At 38.6% G+C, this 25,219-nt stretch overlaps 1 protein-coding gene across 1 annotated transcript; it reads right to left on the bottom strand.

Moving 5' to 3' along the window:
* Nucleotides 1-3,073: 3,073 nt before the first annotated feature.
* LOC120437713 (zinc finger protein 85-like) lies at nt 3,074-21,569 on the bottom strand (the record flags this gene model as incomplete). Its single annotated transcript, XM_039608230.1, has 4 exons — nt 21,306-21,569; nt 5,026-5,128; nt 3,425-4,579; nt 3,074-3,088 (listed from the first exon to the last, which is right to left on the bottom strand). Coding segments are annotated over exons 2-4 (1,188 nt in total), but the record flags the coding sequence as incomplete, so codon positions are not given.
* Between the last annotated feature and the right edge of the window lie 3,650 nt (nt 21,570-25,219).

The raw sequence follows: 25,219 nt of genomic DNA, 5'->3' as shown, positions 1-25,219 counted from the left end.
CACACACACACACACACACACACACACACACACACACACACACACACACACACTATCACTCAGCTCAACTCAACTACCTCAAAGCATTGAGACTGGACTTACACATCAACCTGTAAATGCTCTTTTTGCACAATATTTTTATGTTTACTGTTCCTGCACTACCTACATACCAAGTATGTTTACTGTTTCCTTTGCACTACCTACCTAGTTAGATAGTTAGTTTTAGTTAGATAGTTAGTTTTTGTTAATTTATGTTGTAATTTATGTTAGGTCAGTCTGTCCTGTCTCTAGTTAGCTAGTTTAGTGTTTTTCTGTTAATTTATGTTGTAAATTTATGTTGCATGTAGCACCTTGGCCCTGGAGGAACGTTGTTTCGCTTCACTGTGTACAAACTGTATATGGTTGAAGTGACAATAAAGCCAACTTGACTTGACTTGACTCGACAACATCATCCAGGTAGCAAACAGCATATGCAGTGTGAGGACGCAGCTATCGCTACAGGAGGTTCTGAAAAATGCCCGGGGCTTCAAACAAGCCTAACAGAAGTGTGACGAATGGTACAAACCATACAGAGTAGAGAAGGCCGTTTTTGTCTTTGGACTCTGCAGACAAGGGAATCTGCCAGTAGGTGTTAGTTAAATCCAACATCATAAAAACAAGCAGTGCTTATACAGTCAGGTCAACCCGGGGCATGGGATAAGCATCAAACCATGAGACCTTCGCTTTGTGACAATCATCATAGAACCGTATAAAACCCTGCGCTCACTTCTTAATTACCTGGAAGCACCTTAAAGACAACCGGCCCCTCTCAACAGCTGGGACAAATCATATGGCAAACAGATAAGCATAGGAGACCAAACACTGAGGAACAAATCCTCATTTCCTCCTGAGATAACAGCATTTTCACCATTTCAGCCAATTCCTTTTGCACAATTTGTCTCTTGTGCTCAGGCAACCTGTAGGGCCATGAACGCACTTTCACACCAGGCTGCGTTTCAAATTGGTGCTGCATGAGAGTCTTGCAGATGGTCGGGGGAATGAACACATCTGCAAACTACTGTTGCAATGCAGGAACATCTGCTTTATTGGAATGTGTGAGATGTTAATCACAATGCATCTTAAACACACTGTCTGAAAACTTCATGCCCACATCTTGATTTTAAGAAAAATCAAACATCTTTTTCTTAAGATCATTTCAGGGTTTTTAATGAGCTGCATGAACCGTGCCGAGAACAGCCAAGTCTCCTCCTCTGATAAACCTCCACATGTACCACTAAAAACATTTAAATTAGTTTGAATCGGAAATAATGGCTCAAACTACTTGTTGTGAGACCATTTCTTTATTTTTCACACCAAACTGTTTACTAAGATAAACTTTACACAGAGTTCATCAAATATAACTAACGCTTTAACATTATCAGGATTTCATAATACAAACTTCAGATCAACAGGAAAACAGCTGCAGAACATGTGGATCAAAATGAATTCATTAAAAAACAACGTGGACAAACAAAGGATACATTAAATACACTAAAGTGAAAGGAGTTATTTTTTCTGGACATAAAGTCACAGCAGGTGTTGTTTCAAAGCTGGTGGACAGATTTAGTTCATTTTGGAAGTTTTAAGAGCAACTGCAGTTTTGGGAGAAAAGGGTTCAAGAGAAGATTTTACCACAGCAAAAGATTAAATATGAATGAAGAATTGAAATTTAACTGAGGTGAAACATGCAATGAATACATAAAAAATAAGTTAATTTTGGAAAAGCTAAAAAAGTTCAAGTAAAAGAAATGATTTACATATCCATATGTGATTTTTGATAGAATACCAGTTTGGTTAAACAAAGAGAAAGAAAAGACATCCCTATAACTTTAATAATACAGTAACAAGTACAACTACTAAACACTACTGTGTCCTAAGGGAACAAAGCTTAAAATGTAACAGGGATAACATTTTAGAGAATTAAAATCCCTCAAAGGAAAAAAAACAAACTTGATATACATATCTATACATGCAACTTCCTAAATGTAAATCAGAAATCAGAGCTACCTCATCAGATCCAAGTGTGACATCAGCTGACACTCTTTACAGGAGATTCCATCTGAACTCTGTGGAGCCTGATCTCAAGGTTTTTAAGTCTGACCCTGAAACCAGAAGAGGATCTTTCTCTCTCTTCAGATTCATTGTGATCCAGTGATTTCAGTCCTGCATGATCAGGCTGATGTTTGCACACAGCAGATAATGAAGTGAATGTTTTTGCACATTGGTAACAGTGAAACAGTTTATTTACAGCGTGGGATCGTTTGTGTTCGGAGTATGAACTGAGATTCCTGAAGCTCTTGTCACACTGGTCACAGCTGAAGTTCACTTCCATGTGTGTACAGTCATGTTTGTTATGATGACCTGATTGTGAGAAGCTTTTGTCACAGTGTCTGCACTTGTATGGTGTCTCTCCTGTGTGGTTTCCCTTATGCTTTTTCTTTAAGCTCACGTGCAGTGGTGAAGGATGACCCACACTGGTCACAGATGTGCTTTTTTACCCCACTGTGGAAGAGGTCATATATTTTTAATGTACTTGGTGTGTGGAAGCCTCTCCCACATTCTTTGCAGTAGTTCATTTTGTCTCCAGTGTGTCTACGTTGATGTGGTTTTAGGTCCCGTTGATGATTGGAGGTTTTTCCACAAAGGTCACAGAGAAACTCTTTCCCACCACCACAGTGACGACAGGGTTGAGAACTGGATCCATCTGTGTTGCTCTGCTTTTTTTATTTTTATCCTGAATGTTGCCTGAAACAAAGAGCATCTCTGCCAACATCCAATTACATTTTACTGTTTACATTATAACACTGAGCTTACTGGACAAAAACGACTCTTTATTTTTCCAAACAGTTCATTCAATATAACTCCATAAGTTTAATGACGAGACTTGTTCCAAACAATCAGGTTAAAAATACAGGATAAAAAGATAAATACATACCTCACATTAACTGCACTTGTAGAGTTACTTTCTTGTGTGGATCTGTTGGTGTTTGTTAAGCTTATGTGGAGATTTAAAAGTCTTCTCACACAGGTCACATTTATAAGGTCTCTCCTGAGTGTGGCTAAACATGTGTTGTTGTAACTGTGCATCTGTTGTAAACAGTTTCCCACACTGATCACAGCAGTAAACACCATTTCCAGTGTGAATCCATAGGTGAATATTTCGGTAGTGTTTTTCACTGAAACTTTTTCCACAAAAGTTGCAGCTGTACGCCTTAATTCCAGAGTGGGTAACTAGATGCTTCTTTAAGTTTCGACTTTGAGCAAAAGCTTTACCACACAAGTCACAGTAGTGTGCTTTAACTACACTGTGGATGAGTTGGTGTTTTTTTAAGTCTCCAGCCTGGGTAAAAGACTTTCCACACAAGTCACAGCTGTAAGGTTTAACTCCACTGTGGATGAGTTGGTGTGTTTTTAAGCTTCCAGCCCGGGTAAAAGACTTTCCACACAACTCACAGCTGTAAGGTTTAACTCCACTGTGGATGAATTGGTGTTTTTTTAAACCTCCAGACTCGGTAAAAGACTTTCCACACAAGTCACAGCTGTAAGGTTTAACTCCACTGTGGATGAGTTGGTGTTTTTTTAAACCTCCAGCCTGGGTAAAAGACTTTCCACACAACTCACAGCTGTAAGGTTTAACTCCACTGTGGATGAGTTGGTGTTTTTTTAAACCTCCAGACTCGGTAAAAGACTTTCCACACAACTCACAGCTGTAAGGTTTAACTCCACTGTGGATGAGTTGGTGTCTTTTTAAACCTCCAGACTCGGTAAAAGACTTTCCACACAAGTCACAGCTGTAAGGTTTAACTCCACTGTGGATGAGTTGGTGTCTTTTTAAACCTCCAGACTCGGTAAAAGACTTTCCACACTCATCACAGCTGTAAGGTTTAACTCCACTATGGATGAGTTGGTGTTTTTTTAAAACTTCAGACTCGGTAAAAGACTTTCCACACAAGTCACAGCTGTAAGGTTTAACTCCACTGTGGATGAGTTGGTGTTTTTTTAAGTGTCCAGCCTGGGCAAAAGACTTTCCACACAAGTCACAGCTGTATGGCTTAAATCCACTGTGGATGAGTCGATGTGCCTTTAAGTCTCCAGCCTGGGTAAAAGACTTTCCACACAAGTCACAGCTGTAAGGTTTAACTCCACTGTGGATGAGTTGGTGTTTTTTTAAGTGTCCAGCCTGGGCAAAAGACTTTCCACACAAGTCACAGCTGTATGGCTTAAATCCACTGTGGATGAGTCGATGTGCCTTTAAGTCTCCAGCCTGGGTAAAAGACTTTCCACACAACTCACAGCTGTAAGGTTTAACTCCACTGTGGATGAGTTTGTGTGTTTTTAAGCTTTCAGCCCGGGTAAAAGACTTTCCACACAAGTCACAGCTGTAAGGTTTAACTCCACTGTGGATGAGTTGGTGTCTTTTTAAGTCTCCACCCCGGGTAAAATACTTCCCACAGTCATCACAGCTGTATGTTTTCTCTCCCTTTCTTCTGTGAGGTTTGTCGGCCTCCTGAGAGCGCTGACTTCTCGCTCCATGTTGGTCCTGCAGTGACAGAGATACAAACAGAGGCAGTGAGTGAAATGCAGTCGTGGAACAAACTGAAACTCCCTCCATCAGTGGAATCAAACATGTCAACAAACACATTGTAGGTGTGTTAACATCAGTTTCTGGTGATAGTATCACATTTCAATGATGTCCTACAATGACAGTCATAATGAAAAATACATATTGAAGAAATATTGATAAGTGGAGAAAATATTTTACTCATAAAAAATTGTGAGTTCAATTTTTGATATTGTTGTTTCAATGTGTGCCGATAAAAAACTTATGTTTGTATCTTCTTGTAACATCTGAGTTTTTTTGGTTGTGAATGTAGATTCTGTGTATATGGAGGAGCCCGGGATGGAAAGGATAATGCTGCTGTTAACATGTTTTTAAAAAACAACCAGCTGAGCACACAGTTTCAATAACAGGGATATTTTTCTTACCTTTTGTGTTGAAGTCATTTTTTCCTCTATAGTGGCTGAGCTGAGTCCAAATGGCTGAAATTGTTCCTCTGTTGCTCCACCAGACTCTTCTCCTGTTACTCAACTGGGACACAAAAAATTATATGCATTTTATCCCTGATAAAAAAAGCAGAGCAAATAAACATGACTAAACTCCTCAGTGACAACAATACCTATGAAACTTCAATGTGGAACTCGAGAAGCAGCTACAACAAGAAAGTCATCAGTTGACACAAGAACCTGAAAGGGAAAAAGCCACTGACCCCCCTGCATATCACTGCCTTTACCCAGTGGATGCTACACTCTGTATATATGGACCTCTATAGATCCACAAGTCCGGCTCACACTCAATGGTAGCAGTATAAACTCAGCCACCTGAAGCACCTCATTAGATTCCACCTACTCCACCCAGACAAGGAAAAGCGTGGTTGTATGTATATAGGAGCAGGAAGATAACAGTGAAGTCCTAAGGTCACATGAGCTTGTGGGCCATGCAGACGTAATCTTTTTTTAATCTTAAGCCTTGACTTTAAAATACAGGGAGTGCAGAATTATTAGGCAAGTTGTATTTTTCAGGAATAATTTTATTATTGAACAACAACCATGTTCTCAATGAACCCAAAAAACTCATTAATATCAAAGCTGAATGTTTTTGGAAGTAGTTTTTAGTTTGTTTTTAGTTTTAGCTATTTTAGGGGGATATCTGTGTGTGTAGGCGACTATTACTGTGCATAATTATTAGGCAACTTAACAAAAACAAATATATACCCATTTCAATTATTTATTTTACCAGTGAAACCAATATAACATCTCCACATTCACAAATATACATTTCTGACATTCAAAAACAAAACAAAAACAAATCAGCGACCAATATAGCCACCTTTCTTTGCAAGGACGCTCAAAAGCCTGCCATCCATGGATTCTGTCAGTGTTTTGATCTGTTCACCATCAACATTGCGTGCAGCAGCAACCACAGCCTCCCAGACACTGTTCAGAGAGGTGTACTGTTTTCCCTCCTTGTAAATCTCACATTTGATGATGGACCACAGGTTCTCAATGGGGTTCAGATCAGGTGAACAAGGAGGCCATGTCATTAGTTTTGCTTCTTTTATACCCTTTCTTGCCAGCCACGCTGTGGAGTACTTGGACGCGTGTGATGGAGCATTGTCCTGCATGAAAATCATGTTTTTCTTGAAGGATGCAGACTTCTTCCTGTACCACTGCTTGAAGAAGGTGTCTTCCAGAAACTGGCAGTAGGACTGGGAGTTGAGCTTGACTCCATCCTCAACCCGAAAAGGCCCCACAAGCTCATCTTTGATGATACCAGCCCAAACCAGTACTCCACCTCCACCTTGCTGGCGTCTGAGTCGGACTGGAGCTCTCTGCCCTTTACCAATCCAGCCACGGGCCCATCCATCTGGCCCATCAAGACTCACTCTCATTTCATCAGTCCTTAAAACCTTAGAAAAATCAGTCTTGAGATATTTCTTGGCCCAGTCTTGACGTTTCAGCTTGTGTGTCTTGTTCAGTGGTGGTCGTCTTTCAGCCTTTCTTACCTTGGCCATGTCTCTGAGTATTGCACACCCTTGTGCTTTTGGGCACTCCAGTGATGTTGCAGCTCTGAAATATGGCCAAACTGGTGGCAAGTGGCATCTTGGCAACTGCACACTTGACTTTTCTCAGTTCATGGGCAGTTATTTTGCGCCTTGGTTTTTCCACACGCTTCTTGCGACCCTGTTGACTATTTTGAATGAAACGCTTGATTGTTCGATGATCACGCTTCAGAAGCTTTGCAATTTTAAGACTGCTGCATCCCTCTGCAAGATATCTCACTATTTTTGACTTTTCTGAGCCTGTCAAGTCCTTCTTTTGACCCATTGTGCCAAAGGAAAGGAAGTTGCCTAATAATTATGCACACCTGATATAGGGTGTTGATGTCATTAGACCACACCCTTCTCATTACAGAGATGCACATCACCTAATATGCTTAATTGGTAGTAGGCTTTCGAGCCTATACAGCTTGGAGTAAGACAACATGCATGAAGAGGATGATGTGGACAAAATACTCATTTGCCTAATAATTCTGCACTCCCTGTATATGCTGTTCCACAGTTGACCTTAATCTTACAGAGAATGCGATGAATTTATGGATAATTAAAGTCAGTAATATATCCACAAACACAACAAGAAAGTCAGTTAATGCTATCATTCTACTCTTCATTTGATCAGAAACAGTTATCACAATTTGTACATTTTCTTGTTACAAATATATGTAAGAATTGAGCCAAATTTAGTAATGCCAACAAAATGAAATAACAATATTTGTATCCTATATATGATACATCTATATATACACTGTCTTTGAGTGAAGATTTAAGGTGATAGGACATAAATAAATGCAACTTGAATCTTTACTGAAGCTCAGTATTTGACACAGAGTTCAAGTTCAATGCTGTCATAACTAATAATGATTAATATAATAATAACTGTAATATTGGCAGTATAATATTTACATTACCAACATGAGATGACTTTAGACTCATGAACAACATTAGCTAATGGTCATTTACTAGCTAATCTTAAAATGACTGTTCAGTACAGAAATGAAGCCCAACAATCACGTTTTTACAGTCCTGCGGACTCAGTTTTGATGAAAAATACTTCAGCCTCATCTGACCCTTCTTCTCCAGCTGGGATATCAAAAGAATCGGTGAAGTCAAGAGAAAGTGAACCTCAACAGCACCTACAGTGTAAAATATAACTTGTTTCAACTTAAAAATATCAGGTACAGGGCTGCCTTAATATTTTAAGTTAAGTCAAGAAATAGAGTTTGTTCTTATAACACAACCAATTGTTATCTTAATGAAAAATCACATGTTGTCTAAACTTTTGTCTTAGTTTAGTTGACTGAGATTTGTTAGTCAGTTCAACTCCTTTAATTGTCATTTTTACTTGGGAAAACCCTTTCAGCTAAATTAAAATAATCTATTGTTTAATCTCTTGTCCTAGTTCAGTTGACTTGGGTTTTTTAGTTAATTCAAATACTTTAGTAGTTCTTTTAACTTAGGAATCTATTTTAGCTTAACTAACATAATCTGTTAGCTAAGTTGATTTAAGTTTATTAATTAACTGAGCTCCTTAAGGTAGCGGAGTGAACTTGTAAATCAGTTTCATTTTAATTATCAGAGTTGATTGACTGGATGTAAAGAAAAATGTGTATTAAACATCTTAAGTTTTTTTTTTTTATTTTTTTTTTTAGCTTTCTAACATCCATTTCAGCAAAACTACCTGTTAGGTTCATCTTAGATCTCAGGTTTAAATATCTACATTCCTTTAAATTAATTTTCTGTTGTTTACAGAAAAAAATAAACCCCACAGATTCCATTAAAGTCTATCTGATCATTTCATACAGAAAGTTTGTTTTAAGAACATGACAAGACAATTACTAATGAGCACCCAACATTCACCATTTATTGTACCATCTTAGTCATCTGAGAAACAGAAAAATCAGTGACGTAGCTCATCACAATCCATCAAAACTCAAAGGCTGCTCCCTGTGAAACAATAAATTTGAACTTGGTCTTGAGCCCAGTTTGGGTGAAGATTAAATTCTGACCAATACTCTAGGAGCAGTAGTGATTCTTGTGAAGTAACAACATAAAGTCTGCATTAATGTAATGTATCAACGGGACACTTGCTATTTTAGAAAAGTTATTCATTACATTTGCAAAATTTTTAAACTTCATTGTGCTCAGTCACACCTGTTAGCATAAAACTTGAAATATTAAAATAGTACAAAACCTTTGATAAGTGACAGTAAAGATCAGTTTATAACAACTAAGACATCAAACTCTTGTATTTGTCTTCGTTTACAATTGCAACAAATTCCACAGAACCAATATCTCTGAAAATGAGTGCATGCTTCTGAAACATTTGATAAGTTGGATATTTCAGAAACATCAGTTTGAGTCTGCTCAATTGCAAAACAAAGGAAAAACTACTGACTTGCATGAGATAAGCATCTGCAGAGTCCACCATTATATTGTTGTTCACATAAGTTTCTTAAACCATGAACAAATGAGTAATTGTCTAATCTGGAATGTAAAGTGTAGTCATTTAGTGACATACAAAAGTGAGAATGAGAACTTGCAAGAATAAAAAAAACAAACAGTAAAATAAAAACTGTCCTTAGCACTAAGGCAATTGTATGCTGTGAGCATACAATTACAGTTCTGCATGGTTTTCTGCAAGAGTCTGTTTCTTAGACCATGCACTAGTGAGGAGCACTGCCTTCCACCAATGTTCATTAGGATGTTCTGAATGACTTCAAAGATGTCCTTAAGTTCCTTTGGATAGTCTATGTTGAGGGCAAAAGAAGGCCCATCAGCATGGAAATGGCACTTGAGACATCCTCAGATTAGACAGGATTACTGCCGCCTCAAGGACAACCAACACATCGATGATGTCTTCTTCTTTCACCATCGCAATGCCAACTTTCATCCTCTTAGAAAACGTGTCTTCAATACCTGTCGGCTATAAAAGGGTTCAAAGAAAAAAAAAAAAAAAAAATTACACAATTACAATTACACAATATCCCTTGTGCTTAAGAATTCATGTCTTTCCAAAGAAGAGCCATACTGATGCTTTGGATGATGGTGATTGGCTTTGGGTAACACTTATTAGTTGTTAAAGTTTTTTCAGAATGAGATATGCACCCCCATGTTACAAATCCATTTCTTGCTTTAAACAAAGACCATGTTCATAAATAACTGAGCATGTCTTCAATAGCAGAATTCAAACAAAATTTTCAATTTAAATGGTAAATGGCCTGTATTTGTATAGCGCTTTACTAGTTCCCTAAGGACTCCAAAGCGCTTTACACATTCAGTCATTCACACACATGGGTGGATGACTGAATCGTGACTCAAGAGTTGACAGTTCGTCTTATAATCGGAAGGTTGCCGGTTCGAGCCCCGGCCCACGACAGTTTCAGTCGTTGTGTCCTTGGGCAAGACACTTCACCTGTTGCCTACTGGTGGTGGTCAGAGGGCCCAGTGGTGCCAGTGTCCGGCAGCCTCGCCTCTGTCAGTGTGCCCCAAGGCGGCTGTGGCTACAATGTAGCTTGTCATCACCAGTGTGTGAATTTAAATCTACTTATGCTAAATATTGGCTGTGCTCCAAACCAAATCTGGCTGAGAATACATGAAATGTGCAAACTGCAGCTACACTACAGGATCAGATTATGGCTCCATAGACAATGCTTCTTTAATCAGTTTATTGATTAAAGTTTATTATTTTTCCCCCTTATATTAACAGCATGAAAAAAAGAGCATATAGACATGGCTGAACAGGTTGCATAATTGGCACTGAATATCAACATCCACCTTTACCCAGCTGCCCAATGACTCTCGGCCAGTAACCTTTAATTGCTTACCCAGTCTACACAGTCTCTTTTCCAGGGTCCAGGACATTTCACCAAAGTATTGCCCCCCACAGCTGTAGCAGCCACTGCAGCCCCTTAAATATCCTAATATCTCTGCCATTACAATATACAATGTGAGAAATCAAACATAAAGCTGAAGTGAACAGTACAGCAGCGAAATGTCAAAGACCCTGGTGAAGACATGAATAAACACAAGACACTAATAATATCAATGCTAGCTTGCCAGTTAGTTTCTCTGAAACCCAGACCAAATCCAGTGTCAAAGATCTTGTAATAATACATTTGGTGAGGGAAAAAGTACACATGTTATCATGTGGCATCTATTGTTTCATAGATGCCACATGTTTCATTTAAAATCCACTGTGGTGCTGTCATTATTAAATTTACTAAAAGAAACAATGCTAACCTTCACAGTCTTGAAAGTGTGTGAGGGCTCTTCCTTTAGAAAATGAGGTCCTCTGTCCTCTTCCTTTGTGTAGGGCTCTGGTCAAAGAAGTCAAAAAGAAAAAAAAACACTTTTTAAACAGTGTTTATGAAGCATGTAGACAGCTCCAAAGTCACAGCTTTTTGATACATAATTCCATCAATATATTATTATCATTGGAGATTTTGAATCAGGCTTATCAGGACATTCAAGTAGAATATGATATCCAACCTACCACCAATATACACAGCTTCTGTAAAAGTTACCACACTAAATGTCCAGTTGTGAAATATGATGACAGACTTTACTTATCAGCTTTCTTTCAATGAGTTCATCAGTTGAACTGGATAACCTAAAACTTAAACAAAGGATTAGATTTCGCAGTTGAACACTTACATCATCATTGAAGCATTTTATGAGCCTAGTTAGCCCTTCTATGCCGCTCTTGATTTTGTACAGCTCCACGAACCTCTCCATAATGGTCAAGCACAGCAAAAAGGAACCCTTTCAGGTTAACAGATGTAAGACGGGCAAATTCTGCTTCAACCTGAGCAATAGAAGAAGAGGGGTGGAGAGTACAGGCAGAATAAAAAAAAGATTCTTTGAGACCCAAATTTAAGCAAACGGTCATCTGAGGCCCATTAGAGAAAACACAAACACACAAAAGCAAACAAACAAAAAGATGCACTTTACCTGCCGTTCAGCAAACAAGGAAGTTCAGAGAACAATAAACTCTGTCTTCAAATCTTTTAAAGTATAATGATTGTGAAAATGACTTATGTGATGTAAAACTTTAGTAAATGTGCGATTAAAAGAACACTGAGTAAAAGGACAAGTAACAGTTTCCTTATTCCTCAGATGTTTACCTTGATGAGCAATACTGTTTTAGTCCAACTGCCTCATTAAAGTTACACAACAGGCTTTTTACATTAAAGCCAGCAAGTCCATTACATACTCCCTTTTTAGATCTGAAATACTGTGCACATTCTGTGTATATGTAGTGGACAGCAATTTACCCCAAAGAGCGCAAAGTTTGCAAGTCCACCTCATTTTAATGACAAAGTCAGATGTGATCATCTAGACCTGTGAAAATACATTAATGACAAACTTGCAGTTATGGATGTTATTACAACCACAAGAACCTAAACAGTCTGCTCCATTGCTTTTGTTAATGAATCATTTGTTGGTAACACGTCTGAATATTTAGTTTATGCCACCTGCATGTGATCATCAATAGTGCCATATTACTTCTTAAGAAGTACCCTGACACTACAATCTTTATATCATTTGTTCTACAGAGCTATTAAGTTACAATATAATCTGAGGTGTTTCCAGTATGACAAAATGCACAAATTGTAACTTACCATTTGACTCCACTGACAAAAATAAATCCCCAGCATCAAGTTTGGCTTCACAGACCTAAAATAAGTAAAATAAAAATATATGTTATAATTATATTGTTTTCGCCATTTATTCATGTTTGCTAATTTTCTGACATATAAACAATGTTAGTTTTGTTACAATACAGAGAATGCAGTTTAATTAAAAGGTAAATTATGCAAAAAAACCAAACTTCTGCAGTATACCATGCCAAAAATCAGTGTCTCTGATGCCAATTATTTTATCACTACAGCTCTTTTAGTATGGAAACTCACACAATCTAGTCATACTGATCACAAGAGTTCAAAAATAAGTCAAAATAGTGAACTGTTGTTAAGCATAAAGCATTTCAGGGTAACAAATAACTGCACAATAGAATTAAAGCAAAAAAAAAAAAAACCACACTGGAGGACTATCTGATAAAAACTAATATAATGCTGGTTTGTAGACCATATTTTGTCTCAGTCCTCAGTGCACTCTTGCAGCTTAGCATGCAGCAGTTAATAACAACAAAGTGATTACATAGGGGTAAACAGATGACAACAAGCATCGGAGTCCTGCCAAAAGTTCTTTTGAACCCAGCCAGTTATTGGAAATATTGCCAAAATGAACTTCCACCAAAATACAACAGCCTGTGAACTTGAAAGAAATTTACAAGTACAGAGACAATATGAAATAAGCTTTATTAATTAGCTGAGTTAGCTTGCTAATATCGCAACAGTGGTTGAGTGCACAACCTTAAAGCTAGCGGCACAATACTTGTGATTTGGTCAGTGCCACATTAAACCCATAAAAAGGCCATATGTCAGTTTATTAGGTCAAGTTTGGTCATGACACACAAGCTGGACCTTGTCGGCTAAAGTTACATTAGCTAAAGCAAACATTTCGGTAACAGAGAAAAACACACATCATGCCACAAATTCAAAACATGTTCCAACTTTTGTAGCTCTCTTTCCTTATAGTTATAACCAATGTTACTCACCTTGAAAGCATATTCCAAAGAAGACGATTAGGAAACGTCCAAGTAAAGTGAGCATGTCGTTAACCGCCAATTCCCCATGATGCACCTCGGTAGCAGTCACGTGAGGCAGTTTTGAATCCTGCTGTGCTCAACTTACCCACATTGTCAAGTTCACATAAGTTGCTGATTTAGCTGGACATGAGTTTTCAAGTTAGCTTTTTTTGGTGTAATTGTGACGTTTTTAACTTGTAATTCTATGTTATAACAACAACTTCAGTCATCTATCGTCAAACTGATATAGAATAATATGTTGAAATAACAAACATCTAGAATTACATTTTACAGTGTAGCCACACAAGAAGTCCGATCACTTTCTCTCTAAGCTTCTTAGACTCATAGCAAAAGTTTTCCGGCTTTGTGTGTCTGGCAAAATGCTTTTTACAAATCCTGCTGGAATAGGTCTGGTTACAGCCGCAGTCAAAGCACGATGGAAATAATTGAACAAGCAAGCAACCGTAGCCCTTTGGCACCCTTCGCAGTAGGCTTCCACTACTCTCTCTATAGGGCTTTGGAGTTGACGTCACGCCGCAATGTATTGTGGGAACGCTGCGCCATCTTCCGGGGCAATGAATCAAAACAAACACACTGTGTTATAACGGCGACTACAAGAAAAATGCTTAAAAGTAGCTCAAAAGAGTCAGCGAGTACAAGTCGTTAGTGCTGGGCGATATGACGATATATATCGTGTGGACGATAGAAAAGTGTCTATCGTGCCATTTGTCTTCTATCGTTTCTAACCCAAATTTTATAAATTATTACATAAAATATATAATTAACCCTTTACAACCGGTCGGAGCAGGCACACTCCGTTTTACCTAACTATTTTTAAATCCCTGTAGAACTGGAACCACGTAAGGCAGTGCAATATTTTTTTTTGCATGTGAAACTGGAAGACTTGTACTTACATCTTATGCCATTAGCTTGTCCTAGGTCACGGTTTCCTTCCACATATAGCTTTGCAAAATTTGCATAAGAAGCACTTGCAGCAACAAAAACATAATATTCCAGAAACACGCTTTGCCGATGTTCATAACACTTCCTACGTTGGCATATACGTCAGCGCGAATTGTTGCATGTCCGCCATTACCTGCCCGAAACCGGAAGTGACGTTATTTTCGCGAAAGGGCCTTATAAGCCATTGTTGATGTTTTTAAAAGTCATGTTTGACTTTATGCTTTTCTGTATCGTTTCTGGGATGCTTAGAACTCAAATTACACTGTTGGAAATATTATAATGCATCAAAATAAACTATTTTCATTTTTCCTGTAGTATATAAAAATTAGTGTATCTCAAAAATAAAACTATGAAGACACTCAAAATAAATTTCTCGTGGTTGGAAACTTTTGTATTTACAGTTTTGAGGATACACCTCTTAAATTTTTTTTACTAAAAATATATGTAAAAATAAAACAAAAGATCATCAATTTTTGTAGTTTATTGCACTACAAGTTTTTCCAATTTATGTAGTTACTATGGACCTAATGCATACATATGCACACATATTATTAAAATTTGGGCTATAACGGTTGTATTGATATATAGAAACTTGAAATGCTCCCACAAATGGCACTACAGCATGTAAAAACATAAAGATAAGCTCAAGGACTTGGTTCTATGGTAGGTCTTAAAGGGTTAAATAGCCTGTGGCAAATATATTAGTGTTGTCTTCTCAATATACATGCTCTTAACTTTATGCAAGAGAAAATAAAGTAATAAAAATGATATTTTCGCAAAGAAACTCCGTCTTGTGGTTTGCGAGCTGGTGCTGCTGTACATGCACCCAGATTTGCGACATACTTTACAGTGACTCAAAACAAAGACTGCACCCTCGGCACTTGCTTTTTATAGACTGCGTACTTTCTAGATGACCACAGGTCAGGTGGTATATTGTGATATATATCGTTATCATGATATAAAATAATTCATAACGTGATAAATATTTTTTCCATATCGCCCAGCACTACAAGTCGTCATTCAAACAAAGGTAAGTCACCTTGAGTACTGCGAGTGAAATGCGTTTGATTTTCCCCCGAACATTCAGCATAATGCATAATGCAGCATAAATTCATTCATGAGGGTGAAATTACAGTGAGAACATGTGGAGGCTGTTAGAGGGATAACATAGTGAGTTAGTTATTCTTTATGGTTAAAGAAATTGCAATAATTTATTCATATTTATTATAAATAATTCTAATTACACATCTTGCTTCCATGTTTGTATCCTGTGTCACTAAAAATGCATTTTATTTTAATTTTATACATTGATTAATGACCTGCAGAATCTCCTTATCATATTAAGTGATTCATAATTGTCACTTCATTTAAAAGTGATTACATCCTTGCATTACATACTTTAGGTTCATTTTTTGCAGGTGGGTTTCTGAGAGAAACAGGCAGATTTAGAATAGAACATGCAGCGTTCTATAGATGGGTGCATAAAAAAATGAAAAATAACATGTATGTGCTAACGTTCTAAACACTTTGTTACATTTATGATAAAGTAGATAAAACATATTTGTGTTGGCTCATTAGTTTTTGTCTTTAAATTAACTTTGTCTGTGTGCGTTTCAGGTGCTGCACTCTCAATGACTGAATGAACCAGCATTGCAGCCATAGGTCACTGTGAGCATCACAGGGAAGGTTGAAGCTGCCCACTGCACTTGGATGGCCGGAGTCGTGGAGACCTGCAGCCATGTCGCTGCTCTTCTGTCTAATGTAGAAGCAACAGTGCGGATCCGTGGCACAAGGACTGTTACAGATGAACCTGCATACTGGGTTTTGCTGGGTAGTATGACCAAGTTACAGCCAGAGGTTGGCCATAAGATAGACCTCTCCTCTTCAGCTGCCCCAAAAAAGGCTCTTGATCAAAACATAAACAGACCATTATTGATCTAATACCGAAGCCGTACCAGTGGTTCTCACCACACCGCAGTCAAGCACAACAGTAATCTCTAACGCTGACGATCTAAAGCCCTCTTCCTCGGCCAGGCGGTGACTACACGAAGCGATCTTCACGGGTGGGCAAACCGATCTGGTCGATATGTCCCCATAGGCCGTTAAGGCGCTACCAGCAGAGGATGACAGCAATGTCAGTGTTAGCACGCTGAACGCTATGCTGGAACAGCAACGGGAGTTTTACAAAGATCTGATTCACCAACAGCAAGTTAACTTTAAGACATTTGTCCAATTAATCATGGATGGAACTAACAAACGGTTGGACAGCATTCTAAGGGATGTACAGGATGTTAAATCCAGCCTGCAATTCACGGATGGGGTTGTCACCGAGCTGCCAACTGAAGAGAGGTGCATTAAAAGCAAACTAAAAGAGTTTGAATCGGCGGTCAGCAGCATACGCGAGGAACACAGAGAATTAACAACCAAGATGGATTAATTAGAAAATCAATCGAGAAGGAACAACATTGTGGTGGATGGATTAATAGATGAAAAAGCAGAAACGTGGGAAGGATCAGAGAAGAAAGTCCGACACATGCTGAAGAACAAGCTGGGCCTGGATAGTGACAGCATTCAAATTGAACGCTCCCAGAGTCAGTCCATACAAGGAAAATGGACGAGCCAGGCAGATTGTGGTCAGACTACAAAGATTTAAAGATAAACAATTAATTCTCTCATCTGCCAAAAAACTGAAAGGTACCAATCTTTAAATCAACGAGGATTTTTCAGTGTCCATCAGGAAGAAGAGGAAAGAACTGTTACCACAGCTGAGAGCGGCCAGAGACAGAGGTGATATTGCCGTCCTGAAATATGACAAATTAATTGTTAAACCGAGGTCACAGAACGCTGGAATTAATATTTAGACTTCAGCAATGTTGTCATTTGTAGCTGTTGAGATCGATAGGTCTGCAAATGTCTGACCCTGTACTTATTACCGGATTCTCCGGCGAAAATTTTTCAGTAGCTCATGTCAATATTTGTAGCCTTAAATATAAGATTCAGGAAATTCAGTCACTGTTGTCAACAAATACGATAACTGTGCTGGCTATTTCCGAGACTCATTTAGACGATGCTTTTAAGAATAATGAATTTGAAATAAATGGTTATAAGTTGTATAGGAAGGACAGAAACAGATTTGAAGGGGCCGTAGCCCTATACATTAATGATAGTATGGCAAGCAAACTACGTATGGACTTAACGCTTGACGATCTGGAAATTGTGTGGGTTCAGTTGCACCCGCTCTATGGCAGGCCTGTATTAGTAGGTTGCTGCTATAGAGCTTATATGGCGGACCTTACAAAAGAAGGCGTCTAGCTTGGATAGCAGCCATGAGATGGCTTGATATCCATTTCGCTTCCATCTCCAGATATCCGTTGGTGTGCTCCAGACATTTTCACTCCGGTAAGTTCTGTATGTTCATATCACTCTTTATAGCTTAATAATATTATCGTTGGGGCTCTTGGAGGTTATAGAAATTGTGAACAAACATAGAATTGAGTGACTGTGCAGACATGCGTGCTATGTAACGATTTGCTAACTCTTTCGCACAACTGTAGGGAAGCCTGCCTATGAAATGAATCAGACAAATCCAGACTGGTTACCAACGTTACACATAGGGCACTCCGAAATCCGAACGTGAGGGTTAGGGTTAACAAGATACGTGAAGATATCAGGGTAGGACAGTGGCGGTAAGTCGTCTGGGTCTTTACTCCACTGCCGTATTTCATATGGGTCCACATTTGCGATGTGTCTGGACGCAATCGGTCTATTTACCATCCGTTTTCTTTTGAGCTGCTTTTAAGCATGTTTCTTGTCATCGTCGTTCCAACACAGTGTGTTTTGTTTTGATTTGTGGACCCGGAAAATGGCGCCGCGCTCCCGCAATACATTGCGGCATGACGTCAACTCCAAAGCCCTATAGAGATCGGATTACGTCGTTGAAGAGAAATTGTCCAAGCCATGTTTCAAAAGTAACAAAGATCCGATGGATGGCCTGGATTGCAGCCATTCAAAGACCAAATATAACGTCCCAGAACACTCCAGCTCACATGTTAATCTGCTCCGAGCATTCCCACAAAGGTCAGTGTTTTGTAGTAGTTAATACATCATTTTTCATAACATAATTGGTGATATAGGTTACAAGCAAGTCTGGCGCTGAACAGAAATTGTCACGCTATGCTCCTTTGTTTATTGTGCATAAATAGTGAATTGTCCTGACAGAATATTGCGTTTCGCTTCTGTTATTACCACGGTACATTGACAAAAACATATACATTTATTCACAGGATAAAACAGTTTTGTATCACTAATTGCCCAGTGCGATTACAGCATACAATATTATTGTCACTGCTACATTTCTGTAATGCGTACCAGAAATTATTTCCACTACTAATTAATTACCAATGAGCTTAAAGGTCCTATTAATAAATGGTTAACGAATGTGTATTTATGAAGACGATTTGTGAGACTGGTAAACTTACATTTGTTCGTACGATGGTCTTTCGTTCTACACGGTGCATTTCAAGGTCCTGTACCCATCCGTCGGTAAACTGTACCTGGGCTTGTTGCAGTGACGTGAAGTTACTAAACTTCATGAGTGTATGCACTCACTCCAAGAACCGTATAATTATAAATATGAGCGTGGTGAAAGTTGGGCAGTACGCTAACGTCTTTTGTCCACTCTGTGTGCTCGTAAGGGTCTAACCCTTTCACTCCTTTGATTTTTTTCCTCGTGTCTTTTCTTTGACTTTTCATCAAGTCTGTCTTTGTACAGTCTGGCATTGTTCTCCTTAGTTTTGTACATTCCTTTTTTGGGAGGCAAAGAAAAACCAAGAAGGTATTGGAACCAGAGAATGAACGTTTTGCGGTGCTGCAAATGCTTGCATTTGATGCGGTACTTGGATTGTTTTGCCACGAGTTATCGGCATGCAATGCGCGAAAGTCATAGGGTCTGTCAATCTAGGGCTGTTCGATATAACGATATATATCGGATGACGATAGAAAAACGTCTATCGTTTCATTTTACGCTATCGTTTGTTTCGTGGTGTCACAAAATAAACTGTTTACGGCAATATTTTTTCATTATTTTGATGGTCACTGTAGTGGCTATATTAATTTCCTAAAGTTCTCTCTTTCTCTTATATTTAATATAACCACACTACAGACGGACAAGCGCTTGTTTTTATGCGTTGTCGTTAGCAACAACGACAGTAAAACCACCTCATGTCCGCTTGTTTATTTTCCACATAAACCTTTCACAATAAAGCTCAAGATCCTGTTGAGACTTTTCAAAATAAACTGAATCATGTGAAAGATGCAGAGTATTTACGGATGAGAAGCAAAAAAGAGCCGTCAGGTGCTAAAAAATAAACCTTAGACTCAAACGTTAGAACAGGCTTTTCCCCGCAGCACGCTGTGTAATAAATACTCACAAAGAAAACGGCGGCTGTTACAACCTATGTCTAAAAATGTATCGTTTCATGCATCAGTTAAAACACTCGACTCCAGGTACGCGACGCCCAGCTGGAAACACTTCACGCAAGTCGAGCTGCCCGACATTCACAGAATTTACAGAAAATGTTACATTTTTGTGATTTATATTGTTATCGGACGATAGATGTCTTAATATCGGGATATGAGATTTTGGTCATATCGCACAGCCCTGTGTCAATCTCTATTGGATACTTTGCTGGAACACAGTAAAGCTGTGGGTTGTGGGAATGACCCATAATGTTTTATCTAGGGGTCAAGATTTATGGCTGTAGTGCACTGCCATGTAAATAATTTGCATTTACTGAATATGTCCTGACTGAGTACCACTGTTCAAAAGTTGAATAAAAAACGAACTAATTTTTGCCTTTTAAAAAAAAAAAAAAGAATTAAAACCACTTTGTAGAACATCACATCAGTTACAATGTAGAATCCATGACATTTTGCCATTTGTGAACTATAAATGTTTACACAAAATCATGACAGCGTTTACATGATATCACCCACTACTAACACTACTTAATTTACTGTATCTCTTGAAAAATTACGGCTATTTATACAGCAAAGACTTTAGAATATTTAACAGGAGCAAGTTTCATTTTCCCCTGGTTTTACTACCACACTGTTCACCCTCACATAGAAGAAGTAATCTGATTGGCATGGTGGTATGTTTGAAGCAGGTCCCTTGTGTAGCGCTGGAACCCAGTCACAATGTGTTTTATCCATTTCATAGGCTGGTTTGCTGCAATAATGCCAAATAATTAGCAACTCTATGAATAGAAGGTAGTTCTGTAAAATCCCTCAGTAGGATGTTTGTTCTAATTTGCTATGACCACAGAGCGCATCGAAAATAAAACTAAAAGGCTATAAAGAGTGATGTGAACATATTTAGAACTTACTGGAATGAAAATGTCTGTAGCACCAACAGATATTTGGAGATGGAAGAGAACTGGATATCAGTTCGTCTCACAGCTGCTATCCAGGCTAGACGCAGTAACATCCATTACACGAGCTGCCTCGTGTTGCTTCCAGGTTGGGAAAGAATGAAAAGCTAAACCATTTTCAAGCTTATTCTCTTGCCGGGCGATCGAACCTTGCAGCCGACCACACAGCAAGAACAAACCATAGCTGATGTTATCCATGTGCTTTCGACCCTCTGTCGCTTGAGCTTTGCCCCGGAAAATGGCGCATCAGGCCAAAATCCTTTCCACGCCCACCCCCGTGACATCACGCTCCAAAGCCCTTGGGCCCCTTCTCAGTAAGCTTCCACTACTCTCACGTGGGGTTGCGCTCCCCCACGCTTGTACCTGTGGCTTCATGTCCTGGGGGTGGGGGTTGGTTTTTCTCCTGCCCTGCACCCTTTGTTCATATTCCAAGACTATTTTTCTTTATGTATTCTTTCCCCCTAGCAACCGCCATATTATGATGTTGCAAGCAATCACAAACTCTACAGTCTGTCTAACTCCAATGTATACCAAGCAATCTATTATTCTCAACAGAGCTAAACTCAACATAAACTGAACCTGCATTAAAGTTAGCTCGATGCTTACCTTTAGATGAACCCACAAACCGAGAGAAACTCCGTGATGAAGCTGGAAGTTTTTCCAAACACAGGAAACAGATCAGGGAGCAGAGACCCACGTGGTTCACGCTGATCTCAGCTACGATCCAGGAGACAAGGGTGTGCAGATCGATGCAGATATCGATCCCAACGTCTGTAGTGGTATATGTTCCTGTAAGTTCACTACTTTACTCCCGTTTCATGAAAAAGTAGCTCTCTCTGCTCGACTCCTCTCCTGCAAACACACTTTGCTCCGCCCCCTTTACCCGGCTCCGCTGTGATTTGTTGCTGTGCGGTCACGTGACTCAGCTGCACAACGTAACCCCGTGGAGTGTTATTTCAAAAGTAGCGCCAATCTCCTTTTCCTAAACTCTTTTCCTTGGCCTCGATGAAAACGTCATCGTGGGGAGGACAACTGCTGAGGACTCAGGAAAAGAGAGGAGAGGTGCTGAGAACTGGAACAGCCTTACACTCGTCTCTCTGTACCAATGTGACTGTGCCTGTTGAAACTACATTGTGCTGAAGATGGACTACAAAACAAACATCTTATTTCGTCACAATGTGTTTTAACCCTGTTGTTTCATGGAGGTCATATAAACGAGAACAGTCTGTTAAAAATATTGCTTCATTATTAAGTTTGAATTTTAAAGAAGAAGGAACAGTTAGGGTCAGATTTACTAACATCTGCAGCAGCTCAAACACGTCTTTTGATGTTAAAGAGCTGCTAGATTTACTGAAGAGACTGTCCTAAAAGTCTCCAGTCAGTCCTCAAGCTGTGTTTTGATGTGAGCCCCACTTATGTTTCCTCCATATTACAATTTAGATGAAGCTAAAATTAATTATGCTTATTTTTTTAATAGTGCTAACTCTCTTGGCTGAATATGTAAAAAAAATAAAAGTGTTACTGTGTTTCATGCCTGAATGTTGCTCATGGTCTGATGGGAAATAATGTTTTCTGTTCTTTAGCACATCAAACAGTCAGCTGTTCACAGCTGCTCTCTTTGGAATACCAGGACCGCCATAATGAATTAATTAAATACACCATTAAATAATTAATTAAAATCAGAACTAATTAATAACATAAATATTGTCAACACATGTAATTAATTAAATATTGACAAATTTGATTAATTAGTAACTTATTTAATTAATGAATGACACGTTTAATTAATTATTGACATATTTAATTAATTAATAACACACTATTGACAGTTGTAATTCATTATTTAATGATTTATTTATTTAATTCATTTTAGCACTTTTGTCCCCTTCATCTTTCTTCTTGAAATATTTTATCTCTCAGCCTCACCCGTCAAACTAAGTGGGCGGGGTTAACGCTGCCATACAGCTTCTCTAACATGTGATTGATTGTAAAATAAGTCAAGACAGGTCAATCCTAGGCTGTATCCCAATTCAGGGTCTTCAGCCTTAAAGTACGCAGCCTCAATGGTCCTCAAGGGCCGCGTACTCACAGACCGCTAAGGCCGGAAGTGCGAGGCATGTGAAATGGGACGGTCTAGCCTCTGTCGCGCTGCCCAGGTTGCCTAGCAACCATGATAGCTGGAAACGTGTGGTTGACAGAAATGAAGGAGAACATATTTTGTTCGTTTGTTTGTTTCTACATGAGCTTTGTGTGATTTAATAAGTATCTGAGGCTGAGACCACAGGACTGTGAAACATGATTGTTGGGCTTCATTTCTGTACTGAACAGTCATTTAAGATTAGCTAGTAAATAACAATTAGCTAATGTTGTTCATGAGACTAAAGTCAGTGTAAATATGATATGGCCAATATGATAGTTATTATATTAATCACAAATTATTACAGCAGTGAGTTTGAACTCTCAAATCAAATCACTTCTATTGTCACATCACATGTGCAGGTACGCTGGTACAGCACATGTGAGTGAAATTCATGTGAGTGAACTCTATGTCAAATACTGAGCTTCAGTAAAGATTCAAGTTGCAGTTATTTATATGTCCTGTGACCTTAAATCTTCACTCAAAGACACTCAAGTTTCTTTGACAGTGTATATGTAGATGTATCATATATAAGAGACAAACGTTGTTCCTTCAGTATGTTGGCATTACTAAATTTGGCTAAATGCTTACATATATGTATTGTAGGAGCCATATGAGTTGCTCTTTTTTGACTAAGTGGGTTTGTTTAAATGGACTCACTGTATTGGTGCACGGGTGTGGGGCGTGTCTCATGGGTGTGTTAGATGATAAATGTGGTTGCACTCACCTGTTCACCGCACCTGATGTTGATGAGCAGAAAGGTCGGGCGAGCATGAGGCAAAACCTTCTGTTGACTGCAGTTTGAATGATTCTGATGTATTTTGACTGTAACTTGATGGTTTTTGATGACATCTGGTGGCCAGAAATATGAAGAACAGCTTAAATCCACAAAATAAAACCGACTGCTTCATAATGATTGCCCACTCTACAGAGTGGAATTCTGTCTGATATTGGGCCTCCATTGTGTTGCTTTAAACGTGTGTTTTTTGGGGTGCCAAAAATGTTGTTTATTTCTTTAATAAGTAATTTTGACCAGTAAACCTTCCTTGTTTAAACATGCACCATGGTTTGGTCTTTCTTTGCTTGTGACTTCCTGATGTTGGTAAATACAATAATTGAAAAATACCACGTTACATATAATATACATATAATAATGTACAACACATTATGGAGTATGCTTCTGCTGTGAGGTCCTGCCTCCATGTACTTGTGCAGTTAATCGCTAGACGGGTATTTTTATAAATAAAATTATGGAGATTTTCCTATACATATTTTTGACCTGGGGGTAGACTTGATTGTGAATTGGAAAGGGAAAATGCTTATGAACTTTCAAATTAAAAACATGATGCATTTAAGGTAACCCTTTTCCATTTGTATTTAAAAAGAAAATTAGTTCCACTGTGCGATGGCTGAACCTGTTCCTTTTCGTGGAGATAATTTCTCCTGCCTTCAGGAAAATCCCTTCACATGGCACACAAGAGGCTGGAATGCAGAGAAACTGGTAGAGATGCAGTTATACAGTCTACCTGGGCCCCACAAACAAGCTAAAGAGAATAAATAAATTGAATTGCTGCACATTTTGCAGACTAGCAGTTTAAGATTATTTAAAACATAAAATATATCTTTTTATAACATTAAGTGTAATGAGTCAAATAGAAGTCTTTCTAAAGTTATTTAATGATATTTATATTATAAAAAGCAGATTTTTGACATTTTAAGTTTGTCCTGTTGTCAGATAAAATAAACACGCACAAAACAAAAGCAAACAGCCAGAACACTAAGCTGGAAAACTCACCAGAATGACCAAAATCAACTCAAAATACTCCCACACAACAGAAACTCCTCTATTCCTCGCTGGCTCCAAATCTCTCAATAGACATATCAGTGGTTCGCTATCTGTCACCATCAAAACACTCCACAAATCCCGCGATTGATTCACCTGCTTATAAACCAGTGAATCAGATACTGAAGCAGTTACGTTCTAAATGAAGCTTCGGACGTCACTGATCACGTGACTCTGGCCAAACGAATCAAGCCTCGACACAGTGCTTCTGAAGCAGTGTGTTGATTTTTTTGACACGCTCACCGGAGCGTCAGCTTCAAGCGAGCCATCACTATTATTTGGCATAGTAATTGGTGCCAATTGGTAATTGGCTGTGAGTCGCAGTTATTTGTTTGTGCAGTCTGTGCATTTGTTTAATAGTTAATCCCATGTGCTGATTTGTATATTGGACAGTTGCATGTGGAATAAAAGGAACAAATGTTACAGAAGTGTATTTTATGCGTTTATTGTTGCGCGACATCTCATGTTTAGCTTGCCGCAGCCGTATGTTGGAGGAGCCGCAAAAAATTGTCAACAATGAGTTTGTAGATTTTATTGGAT

The sequence above is a fragment of the Oreochromis aureus genome, linkage group 3 (assembly GCF_013358895.1).
Source record: "Oreochromis aureus strain Israel breed Guangdong linkage group 3, ZZ_aureus, whole genome shotgun sequence".
NCBI classification, from domain to species: domain Eukaryota; kingdom Metazoa; phylum Chordata; class Actinopteri; order Cichliformes; family Cichlidae; genus Oreochromis; species Oreochromis aureus.
This window is presented reverse-complemented; position numbering and strand designations above follow the sequence as displayed.